A 14,031-nucleotide genomic window follows, 5' to 3' on the forward strand; every position below is an offset into this window, starting at 1 on the left:
TAATAGACCAACTCCAAGACACATAATTATGAAGATAGCCAACATACAGAACAAGGAGAGAATATTAAAAGCTATGAGAGAAAAGAGGCAGATTACATTCAGGGGTAAACCAATTAGGTTAACGACTGATTTCTCATCACAGACTTTGAAAGCGAGAAGATCCTGGAACAATGTATTTCAAATGCTGAAAAATAATGGATTCCAACCAAGAATACTGTATCCAGCAAAATTGAGCTTCAGATTTGACAATGAAATTAAAATCTTTCACGATAAACAAAAGCTAAAAGAATTTGCAACAAGAAAACCAGCACTGCAAAGCATTCTGAGCAAAATACTACAAGAAGAGGAATTGAAAAATAGTGCCCCAAACTAACAGCAGGAGGTATCTCAGTAAAGGAGGAGGAAAATAACCAGAAAGTAAAACTAGCCAAACTAAAATAAATAAATAAAGAAGCATGACTGGAAGTACAAATCATATCTCAATTGTAACCTTAAATGTTAATGGCCTAAACTCACCAATCAAGAGACATAGGCTAGTAACCTGGATCAAAAAAACAAATCCAACAATATGCTGCCTTCAGGAGACTCATATGATAGGAAAAGACATACACAGGCTGAAGGTAAAAGGTTGGGAAAAATCATACCACTCACATGACCCTCGGAAGCAGGCAGGAGTGGCCATACTCATATCGAATAAAATCAACTTTAAACCTAAGTTAATCAAGAAGGATAAAGAAGGACACTATATACTGTTAAAAGGAACCATCCACCAACAAGACATAACAATTATCAATTTGTATGCACCAAACAATGGAGCTGCAACGTTCATAAAACAAATGCTCCTCAAGTTCAAGAGTCAAATAGACCACAACACAATAATTATGGGTGACTTCAAAACACCGCTCTCGCCATTAGACAGATCTTCTAGACAAAAACTGAATAAAGAAACTATAGATCTCAACGGCACAATCAATAACCTAGACTTAACTGACATATATACAATATATCAACCATCATCAATTGGATACACATTATTCTCAGCAGCACATGGATCCTACTCAAAGATAGACCATATATTATGCCATAAGGCAACTCTTAGTAAATATAAAGGCGTGGAGATAATACCATGCACCATATCTGACCATAATGGTATGAAATTGGAAATGAATGATAAAAGAAGAAAGGAAAAATCCTACACCATATGGAAAATGAAAAATATGTTATTGAATGATCAATGGGTTACAGAAGACATAAAGGAGGAGATGAAAAAATTCTTAGAGTCAAATGATAATACAGACACAACATACCGGAATCTATGGGACACAATGAAAGCAGTTTTAAGAGGGAAATTCATTTCTTGGAGTTCTTTCCTCAAAAAAAGAAAAAAACAACAAATAAATGAACTCACACTACACCTCAAAAACCTAGAAAAGGAAGAGCAAAACAACAAAAAAAAGTAGTAGAAGACAAGAAATAATTAAAATTAGAGCAGAAATCAACGAAATTGAAACAAAAAAAAAACATTGAAAAAAATTGATAAAACTAAAAGTTGGTTCTTTGAAAAAATAAATAAGATAGACAAGCCCTTAGCCATGCTAACGAAAAGAAGAGAGAGAGAACTCAAATTACTAACATACGGGATGAAAAAGGCAATATCACAACAGACACTACAGTAATACAGAAGATAATTAGAAAGTATTTTGAAACCCTATATTCCAATAAAATAGAAGATAGTGAAGATATCGATAAATTTCTTAAGGCATATGATTTGCCCAGATTGAGACAGGAAGACACACACAATTTAAACAGACCAATAACAAAGGAAGAAATAGAAGAAGCCATCAAAAGACTACCAACCAAGAAAAGCCCTGGACCGGATGGGTACACAGCGGAGTTCTACAAAACCTTCAAAGAAGAATTAATACCAATACTTTCCAAGCTATTTCAAGAAATAGAAAAAGAAGGAGCTCCTCCAAATTCATTCTATGAGGCCAACATCACTCTAATCCCAAAACCAGACAAAGACACTTCAAAGAAAGAAAACTACAGACCAATATCTCTAATGAACTTGGATGCAAAAATTCTCAATAAAATTCTGGTGAATCGAATACAAAAACATATCAGAAAACTTGTGCACCATGATCAAGTAGGATTCATCCCTGGGATGCAAGGCTGGTTCAATATACGGAAATCAATAAATGCTATTCACCACATCAATAGACTTAAAGACAAGAACCATATGATCATCTTGATAGATGCAGAAAAAGCATTTGACAAAGTACAGCATCCCTTTATGTTCAAAACACTAGAAAAACTAGGGATAAAAGGAACTTACCTCAACATTGTAAAAACTATATATGCTAAACCTCAGGCTAGCATCATCCTAAATGGAGAAAAACTGAAGGCATTCCCTCTAAGATCTGGAACAAGACAGGGATGCCCTCTATCACCACTTCTATTCAATTTAGTTCTCGAAGTACTAGCCAGAGCAATTAGACAGACAAAAGAAATTAAAGGCATAAAAATAGGAAAATAAGAAATTAAATTATCGCTATTTGCGGATGACATGATAATATACTTAGCAGACCCAAAAGGGTCTACTAAGAAGTTGCTAGAGTTAATAAATGAATTCAGCAAAGTGACAGGTTATAAAATCAACACGCATAAATCAAAGGAATTCCTGTATATCAGCAACAAAACCTCTGAAATGGAAATAAGGAAAACCACTCCATTCACAATATCCTCAAAGAAAATAAGATACTTGGGAATCAACCTAACAAAAGAGGTGAAAGATTTATACAATGAAAACTACAAAACCCTAAAGAGAGAGATAGAAGAAGATCTCAGAAGATGGAAAAATGTACCCTGTTCATGGATAGGCAGAACTAACATCATCAAAAGGGCGATATTACCCAAAGTTCTCTACAGGTATAATGCGATGCCAATCAAAATCCCAATGGCATTTCTTGTAGAAATTGATAAAGCAATCATGAAATTCATTTGGAAAAACAAAAGACCCAGAATAGCAAAAGCAATTCTAAGCAGGAAGTGTGAATCTGGAGGTATAACGATGCCAGAGTTCAAACTGCACTACAAAGCAATAGTAACAAAAACAGCATGGTACTGGTACCAAAACAGGCAGGTGGACCAATGGTACAGAATAGAGGACACAGAGACTAATCCACAAAGTTACAACTATCTTATATTTGATAAAGGGGCTAAAAACATGCAATGGAGGAAGGATAGCATCTTCAACAAATGGTGCTGGGAAAATTGGAAATCCATATGCAACAAAATGAAATTGAATCCCTTTCTCTCGCCAGCCACAAAAGTTAACTCAAAATGAATCAAGGAGCTAGATATCAAATCAGAGACACTGCCTCTGATAGAAGAAAAAGTTGGCTACGATCTACATATTGTGGGGTCGGGCTCCAAATTCCTTAATAGGACGCCCATAGCCCAAGAGTTAATAATAAGGATAAACAAATGGGACTTAAACTGAAAAGTTTTTTCTCAGCAAGAGAAACAATAAAAGAGGTAAATAGACAGCCTACATCCTGGGAACAAATTTTTACCCCTCACACCTCAGATAGAGCCCTAATATCCAGAATGTACAAAGAACTCAAAAAATCAAACAATAAGATAACAAATAATCCAATCAACAAATGGGCCAAGGACCTGAACAGACACTTCTCAGAGGAGGACATACAATCAATCAACAAGTACATGAAAAAATGCTCACCATCGCTAGCAGTCAGAGAAATGCAAATCAAAACCACCCTAAGATACCATCTCACTTCATTAAGATTGGCAACCATTATGAATTCAAACAACAATAAGTGTTGGGAGGATGTGGGGAAAAGGGTACACTTGCACACTGCTGGTGGGACTGCAAAATGGTGAGGCCAATTTGGAAAGCAGTATGGAGATTCCTGGGAAAGCTGGGAATGGATCCACCATTTGACCCAGCTATTGCCCTTCTCGGACTATTCCCTGAGGACCTTAAAAGAGCACACTATAGGGATACGGCCACATCAATGATTATAGCAACACAATTCACAATAGGTAGACTGTGGAACCAACCTAGATGCCCTTCAATAGATGAATGGATAAAAAAAAAAGTGGCATCTATACACAATGGAGTATTATGCAGCACTAAGAAATGACAAAATAATAGAATTTGCAGGGAAATGGATGGCATTAGAGCAGATTATGCTAAGTGAAGCTAGCCAAGCCCTAAAAAACAAATGCCAAATGTCTTCTTTGATATAAAGAGAGCCACTAAGAACAGAACAGGAAAGAAGAGCACGAGGAAAAGACTAACAGTAAACAAAGCGGAATGGGGGGAGAGAAAGGGAGAGAGAAGGGAAAGCATATGGAAATGGTAAAAGACCTTCAATGATACACAAACTTATAAGAGGTTATGAGGGGCAAGGGGGAGGGGAAAAAAAGGGAGAGAATTGAGCAACAGCAGAGGAGGTAGAGAGGGAAGATGGGAGGGGAGGGGAAGGGAGGGGGGGATAGTAGGGGATAGGAAAGGTAGCAGAATACAACAGTCACTAATATGCCATTATGTAAAAATGTGAGTATGTAACAGATGTGATTCTGCAATCTGTATTTGGGGTAAAAATGGGAGTTCAAAATCCAATTGAGTCAAATGTATGAAAGATGATATATCATGAGCTCTGTAATGTTTTGAACAATCAATAAAAAAATAAGAAACTCCAATAGTTTTATGTTGATTAAAATTTAAAAAATAATAATAATATTGTTTGAACAAAAGATTTGGTGATCACTAAGGCAAGAGTTGATCACCATTTGCAGAAGAAGTATCCAAAATCAAGCAGATGTATTCACAGGGAGTCTTGAGAGCCATTTTAATTGAACACCAGGTTTTTATTCTTTGAGATGCCATAATGAAATAAATTACATCTAGTTAGTACATCAAGTAGAAAGTGACCATCACTTTTCAGCAAACACTTATAGACTTAAGCTCACCAATTATGTCATTTCAGGTGATTTATGTGCTCTATCTAAACTGGACCATGGATAAAAGCAATAATCTCACAGTATTTATTCTCCTGGGACTTTCCCACAATAAGAACATAGAAGTCCTCTGCTTTGTATTATTTTTACTTTGCTACCTTCCCATTTGGTTGGGAAATGTGCTTGTAATGGTTTCTATCACATGCTCGCAGCTCATCAGCTAGCCCATGTATTTCTTCCTCAATTACCTCTCGCTCTCTGACCTTTGCTACACATCCACAGTGACCCCTAAATTAATGACTGACTTCCTGGCTGAACAGAAGATCATTTCCTATAATAACTGCATGGCACAGCTGTTTACCACCCATTTATTTGTAGGCATGGAGATCTTCATCCTCACAGGAATGGCCTATGACCGCTATGTGGCCATCTGCAAGCCCCTGCATTATGCTGCCATCATGAGCAGACAGAGGTGCAACACGATCATCCTGGCGTGCTGTGCTGGGGGATTTGCACACTCTTCCAGTCAGTTTCTTCTTACCATCTTCTTACCCTTCTGTGGCCCCAATGAGATAGATCATTACTTCTGTGATGTGTATCCTTTGCTGAAATTGGCATGTTCTAATACACACAAAATAGGTCTCTTAGTCATTGCTAACTCTGGATTAATTGCACTGGAGACTTTTGGTGTCTTGATGTTGTCTTATTTTTGTATATTGTACACCCTAAGGGGATGCTCCAGAGAGGGCCACAGCAAAGCTCTTTCCACTTGCAGTGCCCACATCACTGTCTTGGTCCTGTTTTTTGCACCCCCATTATTCATCTACATCAGGCCAGCCACGACATTCCCAGAAGACAAAGTGTTTGCTCTTTTCTACACCATCATCGCTCCCATGTTCAATCCTCTGATCTACACGCTTAGAAACACAGAGATGAAGGATGCTCTGAGGAAAGTTTGTTGTTATCGAACACTTCTGAAAAGAAAGTAAACTTGTGGATTTTTTCTGCTTTTCATGGTGTGGTACCATGAGAGCACAACCACACGTGAGACCCACTCTTGAAATTCTCCTGTCCTCAAGGCTTGGAGAGAAAAGTGATCAAACTAGGAATATGTCCAATCTGTTGTTTCATGATTTTGCCTTGATTCATCATCAACAAACTGAGCATTATTTTTATTTATGCCCTGTGCAATCTTACTTAATCATTGGATTGTGTTCATAAGATGAGAAAGGAACAATTTCTTTAAAATGAAGGATTATATGGTAATATGATGAAAAATGTATGCTTTTCATGCCTTCAAGTACTGAAAAGCTGAAGAAAATATTGCTTTCCTTTTATTAAAACTTTTCACTGAAACATAAAAATACAGATAATTGCACATATTACCATTATCACCAATATACAACTCACAAGTTTTCACACACTGAGCACTATTGAGTAATCAGCATACAGATTGAGGCAGAAATTATCACTATACTAGAAATCCTTCTCATCCTCTTAATAATAAATAACTTCATGAAATCATGATCTTCATCTCTAAAATCATTTACTTTTCCTAGTATTGTAGAATAAGAATGATACAGATTATGCATTTAGTATTTGTCTTGCCATTATTAGATTTGTGAGAATCATTCCTCAAATTTGTGAAATATCAAATTATTTTCCATAGCATGTAGTATCTCATTATATGAATTTAAAATGAGTAATTTTTCCATTATCTTACTGGTAGAATTTGTGTAGTTTCCCCTTCAGGGAAATTATGTATAGTACTGTTTTGAACATTTTGGAATGTATCTTGTTAATAATGTGTTTCCTGTTCATTTTTCATTATGCTTTGTATTGTAATTAACACTTAACATTTAAAGAAAGGTATTGTGTATTCATTTTAATACTCTATCATAATGTTACTGATATAAAATGAAAAATATTAAAATCAAAAAGAGAATATTTATTATTCATGGTAAACTACTAAGAGAAGTTAAATTAAAAGCTTAGAAATACTGGAAGTCCCTGGCCCTTGTAGGATCTATGTAATGGGATATGGGGAATGCTAATTAGCACAACATGCCTATCAATCATGGGCAAAAAGAAGTAAGCTCTGAAAATAGTAGTTCACAAAAGGAATTAAAAAATAAAGTGTAACTCTCAGCGATGCTTCATTAAGTTAACAATATTAATACATAGTTAATCATTGTTGGTAGTTTTATGAAGTAAGATCTCTGCAGCAAATGGAGCAGTTTAATATATTAAATTAAGCTGAGTAAATTCTGTATTCATTTTCTCAGAAAATCTACTTCATGGACTCATAGTAAAGCAAAAAAGTCATGTGTTTCTGCCAACAGATTCGCACCATGCTCAAACATACCCACATGCATGTACAAGGATATCATATATAAAATAAGCACTTTCCAGGAGCTTCTATTTCTGGCATAATTTGAATAAGTCTATTCATATAGAAAGCCCAAAATGAAGAAAATATTTAACTTTTGTTCACAACCATACAACTACTCAATTAAAAAATTACTTAAGACAGGAAGAAATATGGTTGGAAATAGCTATATCAGAGTAAAGAATAGAAAGAGTGCATTATTTTCAGTTGGACACAAAATTTAATATGACTATATTTATTTTATAAAAATAGAATATAATTTTAATAGCATAATATAGTAATATGAACTATCAAATATTACAGGCTATTACAAAGCAAATAAAATAACTTTAACAAATATAAAAAGAACATTTTTATTAGAAATGTGAGGGATAAAACATAGCAGCTGTATCCTAAGATGTAATTGATGGGCTGAAGCTATATGCTAATAAATTACTCAGAAGACAGAATAGAGAAAAATCTAAATGACAACAATTAAGGTGATATTAAGATACATCGAACTACTTGAGCAGTGCTGAGGGCCATTGCCAAGTAGAAATGACGCATCGATATTTCCTTGCCAGCGTACCCCATATTAAATGGACTTGCCTTGGAAATTTGCTGTGACCTTGCATGTGTGTTTGAGAAAGGTGACCCTGCTCAATGACCAGGGTGGATCCAGGATTAGGTTGTATCCTGCAGGTTTTAGGAAGTATTGGGTTTAAGATAATTTGGGTTTAGGGCGTTCCCGGTTGAAGACAAGTTTAAGGCATTCCCAGTTTAAGAAAATGTGGTTTTAGGGAAGTTGCAGGTTGAAGATTATTGCTGCGGGGAATAGGGTGTTCCTGCTGCTTGAGTCCCCATTGAGTTCTCCTGAGATTCAAAGGGGATTTGGAAAAAAGCCTCTTGGAGTAGGTGAATTGGGCGGAGAGATTTTGGATTTCCCCTGAACGTGTTTGTTGAAGGCAGCGTGAGTTCAGGAATAAAGAATTGCTGTTTGAATCTACAAAGCTGTGAGTGGCTCGTGATTCAGTGCCAAGCTGAGACATTGGCAGTGCAGAAACCTCCAGCCCAGGACATGATCACTAGTAGCTCAGTGCACACCCAGGCCCTCCTGATAACCAGATGATGAAAGGGCTTATGGATGGCCACACAGCAGACCTCCCACAAACTGCTATCGAATTGCTTGCTGCCTGCTGCTGCCTGAAAGTACACTGTCACAGTACACACAGGTTTCCTTACATGTGTCCATCACCATCTTGGGACACCACCCAGGGCCTGGAGATATGTTTATTATTTCTATTGGCCACTATCTGGCTGCCTCTTTACATGGTCACTTCTTGGTGTGAGCACATCTCTGATGGTCTCTCTGAAAGTTAAAATGGCATTGAGATCTTAGGACTGCAGCAAGTCAGAACCTGGGGAAGCTGAAGCCCAGATCTGTCAGATTGCATCTGGGATTGCATGAGTCAGTCTGGGTCTGGCAGACCTATGGGAAGCTAGAGAATAGGGGCAATTCCACAGAGGAAACATAGGTTGGAAAAACTGGGAAAAAAATGAGCTCTCTCCAGCTCAGTGAGTCTTAAAGTCCATGGAAATATAAGGGGCCAGTTACAATGGGTGGAAAGCCTGGAAGAGGGTGTGAGAACATCTTGCTTTCAGCTCATCCACCCAATTGGTCTGGCACCCAGGGGACTGGAACTAGCATAAAACTTCAGATAAACCCACATATCCATGGAGAAGGGAAGCTGAGAAAACTTTTGAAACTCAACAGAAGTAATTGCTCAACTTTCCACTGAGACTTTCTTTTATTTTTATTTATTATTTTTTTATTTTTTAAATTTTTTCCCCTGTCTCTCACACTTCTACAAATTTTGAATCAAATATTTTCCACACATTATTTTATTGAGGAAAAGGATATATGAATAGTATACTACAGTTTTGTTATATATTCTTATATTTTTACTTTTAAAAAAAATCTGTATATATTTTTTCTCTCTCCTATCTGTCTCCCTGGATTCTCTTTCTCACTACTCGCATACTAATATCCAACTTCTATTAATTCTTTCCTTGCTCTTACTATAAATTTTTTCCTCTATATTCTCCCCTCCTTCATGAACATCACATCTTAAACTATGTCTGTTCCCTCATTATCCATCATTATAAATGGTAGACTCTTGTAGTAAATTTACTATTATATTGTTAATAATCAAAGATCATTTTTGTCTATTGTGACAAAATTTTAGATGACTTAACAGGAGCTACTTGGTTTCAGGTTGTATATTGTTTCATTGGGTGCTCTTAATACTGGTCTCCCCCTTAAAGGTGAGGTGCCGGAAGACTTAGGGGACACTATAAGACTTCAGGGTAGAAGCTGTACAGCCTCACGTCCATACCGCTAGACTAGATGGGAAGACACACACATAACAGTAAAAAATAATGGAACAAAGCACTTAAAACAAACCAAGAAGTTCCAACAATAGAATTCACAGACAACACAGTAGAAGAAATGTCAGAGAAGGAGTCCAGGAAATACATAGTTAGCCTGATCTTTGAAATACAGGATATCAGAGAGAAAACCCAGGAAGTAAAAGATCACTTTAATAAAGAGGCAAAGATTATAAAAAACAATCAAACAGAAATACTTGAAATGAAGAAAACAATAAACCAAATTAAAAATTGAATGGAAAGTATCACCAATAAATCATTTAGAAGACAGAAACTTAGGCAATGAAGACAAAATATATACTCTTGAAAATAAAGTTGACTGCACAGAGAAGATGGTAAGAAACCATGAACAGAACTTCCAAGAAATATGGTATAACATGAAAAGACCAAATTTAAGGTTTATTGGACTAGACAAAGGCATGGAGATACAAACCAAAGAAATGTATAATCTTTTCAATGACATAATATCAGAAACTTTGTAAAATCTAAAGAATGAAATGGAAAATTAACCATAAGAGGCTTACAGGACCCCAAATGTAAAAAATTACAGCAGACCCACACCAAGGCATATTATAACAACATTAAGGATAGAATTTTAAAAGTTACAAGACAAAAAATAAATAAATTACATATAGGGGAAAACCAATTCAAGTTTCAGCTGATTTCTGAACCCAAATCCTCAATGCCAGGAGGTACTGGTATAACATATACCAAGCTCTGAAAGAAAATGAATGCAAACAGAGAATTTTATGTCCAACAAAATTAAGCTTCAGCTTTTAAGATGAAATAAAAACCTTCTTTGATAAGCAAAGACCCAACAATATGCTGTCTTCAAGAGACTCATCACCTAGAAAAAGACATTCACAGACTGAAAGTGAAAGTTTGGGAAAAAAAAACATATCACTCACATAAACAGTGTAAACAAGCAGGGGCTTCCATCCTCATATCAGACAAAGTGGACTTCAAACCAAAGTTAGTCAGAAGGGATAAAGAAGGATATTTCATACTGCTTAAGGGAACCATACATCAAAAAGACATAAGGATCATAAATATATATTCCCCAGACAATGGAGCATCTATATACATCAAAAAAGAAAACCTTCTCAATTTCAAGAATCAAATAGACTACAACACAATAATATTGGGTGACTTTAACACACCTCTCTCACCATTGGATACATCTTCCAAACCAAACCAAAACTAAACAAATTATAGAACTAAATGATACAATCAATGACTTAGACTTAATAGACATACATAGAGTATTTCATCTTTCAGTGAGGGAATACACATTCTTCTATCAGATAATAATGGAATAAAACTAGAAATCAATCATAATTTTTTAAAAATAGAAGCACTCTTTCACCTGGAGATGAAATAGCATGCTATTGAATAAAAAGTCAACAAATAAATGATCTAACATTACATCTCAAAGCCCTAGAAAAAAGAAAAACAAATCAACATCAAAAGCAGTACAAAGCAGGAAATAATTAAAATCAGAGCTGAAATCAATGAAATTGAAACAAAAGGAAAAATTCAAAAAATTGACAAAACAATAAGTTGCTTCTTTGAAAAAATAAAAAGAATTACAAACCCTTAGCCATGCTAACAAAGAGATGGAGAGAGAGAACTCAAATTACTAAAATTTGCAATGAAAAAAGGAAATAGCACAGTGGACACTACTGAAATATAGAAGATAATATAAACTATTTTGAAAGTTTATACTCCAATAAGATAGGAAATCTTAAACTCATAAACAGATTTCTAGAGACATATGATCTACACAAAATGGATCAGGAGGACATACACAGTTTCAACAGATGAATTTCAAGCAATGCAATAGAAGTTGCCATCAAAAGTCTACCAACCAAGAAAAGCCCAGGACCAGACAGATTCTCAGCCAAGTTCTACAAGACCTTCTGGAAGAATTAACACCAATACTCAAATTATTCCATGAAAGAAAAAAGAAGGGAACCCTTGAAAACTTATTCTACAGGGCTAGTATCACCCTGATACCAAAACCAAACAAAGATACATCAAGGGAAAAAAACTTCAGACCTCTACAATGATAGCTACAAAACACTAAAGAAAGAAATTGAAGAAGACCTTAGAAGATGGAAAGATCTCCCATGCTCTTGGATAGGTAGAATTAATATTCTTAAAATGGCCATCCTGGGGCTGTGGTTGTGGCTTAGTGGTAGAATGCTCACCTAGCACATGTGAAGCACTGGGTTCCATTCTTAGCACCACATAAAAAATAAAATAAAGGTATTGTGTTTTCACTCACAACTAATATTTAAAAAAAAATTGACCATACTACCAAAATTGTTATACAGAATTACTGGAATTCCTATTAAAATCCATATGACATTCATCACACAACTAGAAAAAACAATCATGAAATTCACTTGAAAAATAAGAGACCCAGAATAGCAAAAAAAATCATTAGCAAGAAGAGTGGAGCAGGATACATCACAATTACAGACCTAAAACTCTACTACAGAGCAGTAGTAACAAAAACTCCATGGTGTTGGCAACAAAATAGAAAGGTAGACCAATGGCACAAAATAGAAGATACAGAGAAAAACCTAGATAAATGAGGTTATCTTATACTAGACAAAGACAGCAAAAAGATACATTGGAGCAAAGAGAGCTTATTTAACAAATGGAAAATGGGAAATCCATATGTAACAAAATGAAATTAGTCTCTTTCTCTCACCCTTCACAAAAATAAACTCAAAGTGATTCAAAGACTTAAGCACTACAACAGAGACCCTATGCCTAATAGAAGAAAAAGTAAGTTCAAATCATCATCATGTTGGCTTAGGACCTGACTTCCTTAACAAGACTCCTAAAACACAAGAAGTAAAATTAAGAATCAAGAATTGGGACAAATTCAAACTAAAAAGCTTGTTCTCGGGAAAGGAAACAATAATGTGAGGAGAGCCTCCAGAATAGTAGAAAATCTTCATCACACACACCTCAGGTAAAACACTAACCTCCAGGATATTTAAAGAACTCAAAAACAGAACAGACACTTCACAGAAGAAGAAAAACAGTTAATCAATAAACATATGAAAAAATGTTCATCATCTCTAACAATTAGAGAAATGCAAATCAAAACTACTCTAGGATTTCATCTTGCCCCAGTCAGATTGGCAATTATTAAGAATACAAGCAATAATAATCCATATCAATGTTGTTAGCAGCTCAATTCAGAATAGCCAAACTATGGAACCCACCTTGATGCCCTTCAACAAGATGAATGCATAAAGAAAATGTGGTACATGTACACAATGGAGTATTATTCAACATTAAAGAAGAATGAAATTATGGCATTTGCAGGTAAATGGATGGAACTAGAAAATATCATTCTAAGTGAAGTAAGCTAATCATAAAAAACAACAAAATCCAAATGTTTTGTTGGATAAGCAGATGTTAATCCATAGATGGGTAAAGAAAAATGCAGGAACTTTGGATTGTGCAGAGTTGAGGGAGGGAGGGGAGGATTGGAGCTGTGGAGATAGGAAGGACTGCGAGAGCCATGAGAAGTTATGCTCCCTTTGTATACAATGTGTCAAAATACATTCTACTGTCAGGTATAACTAACTAGAACAAAATATTCTTAGAACAAATTTATAAAAAAGAAAAAAGAGTAGAACATTTAAAGTTCTATCAATAACATATATATTTTGATATGGTATATTAAGTGTGTACTATTTAATACACACATTGAACCACATGGACCCAAAGAAAAAAGTGTAAAGTCATAAAAAAAATGTGTTTGCCAACTTGCTTGGAGTTAGCATTATGCTTTGAGTTGGCATTTGATCTGATAATTGACTGACTTCTAAATTTGTGTTCTCATTTATTTATTTATTTTTTAAATTACAGAAACCTGGAAATTAAAGTTCATTGTTAGTTCTGTAATTTGTTTTTGACTATGGAGGAAGACTTTGGGGAAAAGCTTTCCCCAAGGTCATTATCATTTTGCTGCATTCTTTTTAAGGAGACCCTATAAGAAGTAGATAAAAAAAGAGAATTTATTGTCAAAGTTACTATGAAACGGCAGGTTTAAGTAGGTAAGAGAACCAGGAAAAGCAAAGACTGACTTCTACCAGCTTTTGAATTTAAGGTATCTGCGATTCTCTAGTGATAACCATTTACAAAGCAATTTTTCAGGTATCACTCTTCTTTTAATTCAATCTGCTGTACCCATGTTATCTAAG

At 35.3% G+C, this 14,031-nt stretch overlaps 1 protein-coding gene across 1 annotated transcript; it reads left to right on the forward strand.

Moving 5' to 3' along the window:
- Window positions 1-5,045: 5,045 nt before the first annotated feature.
- LOC144254516 (olfactory receptor 4P4-like) lies at window positions 5,046-5,975 on the forward strand. Its single transcript, XM_077797779.1, is given in 1 exon segment — window positions 5,046-5,975. A coding segment is annotated over 1 exon segment (930 nt).
- Window positions 5,976-14,031: the final 8,056 nt, after the last annotated feature.

The sequence above is a fragment of the Urocitellus parryii genome, chromosome 4, assembly GCF_045843805.1.
Source record: "Urocitellus parryii isolate mUroPar1 chromosome 4, mUroPar1.hap1, whole genome shotgun sequence".
In the NCBI taxonomy this organism is placed as follows: domain Eukaryota; kingdom Metazoa; phylum Chordata; class Mammalia; order Rodentia; family Sciuridae; genus Urocitellus; species Urocitellus parryii.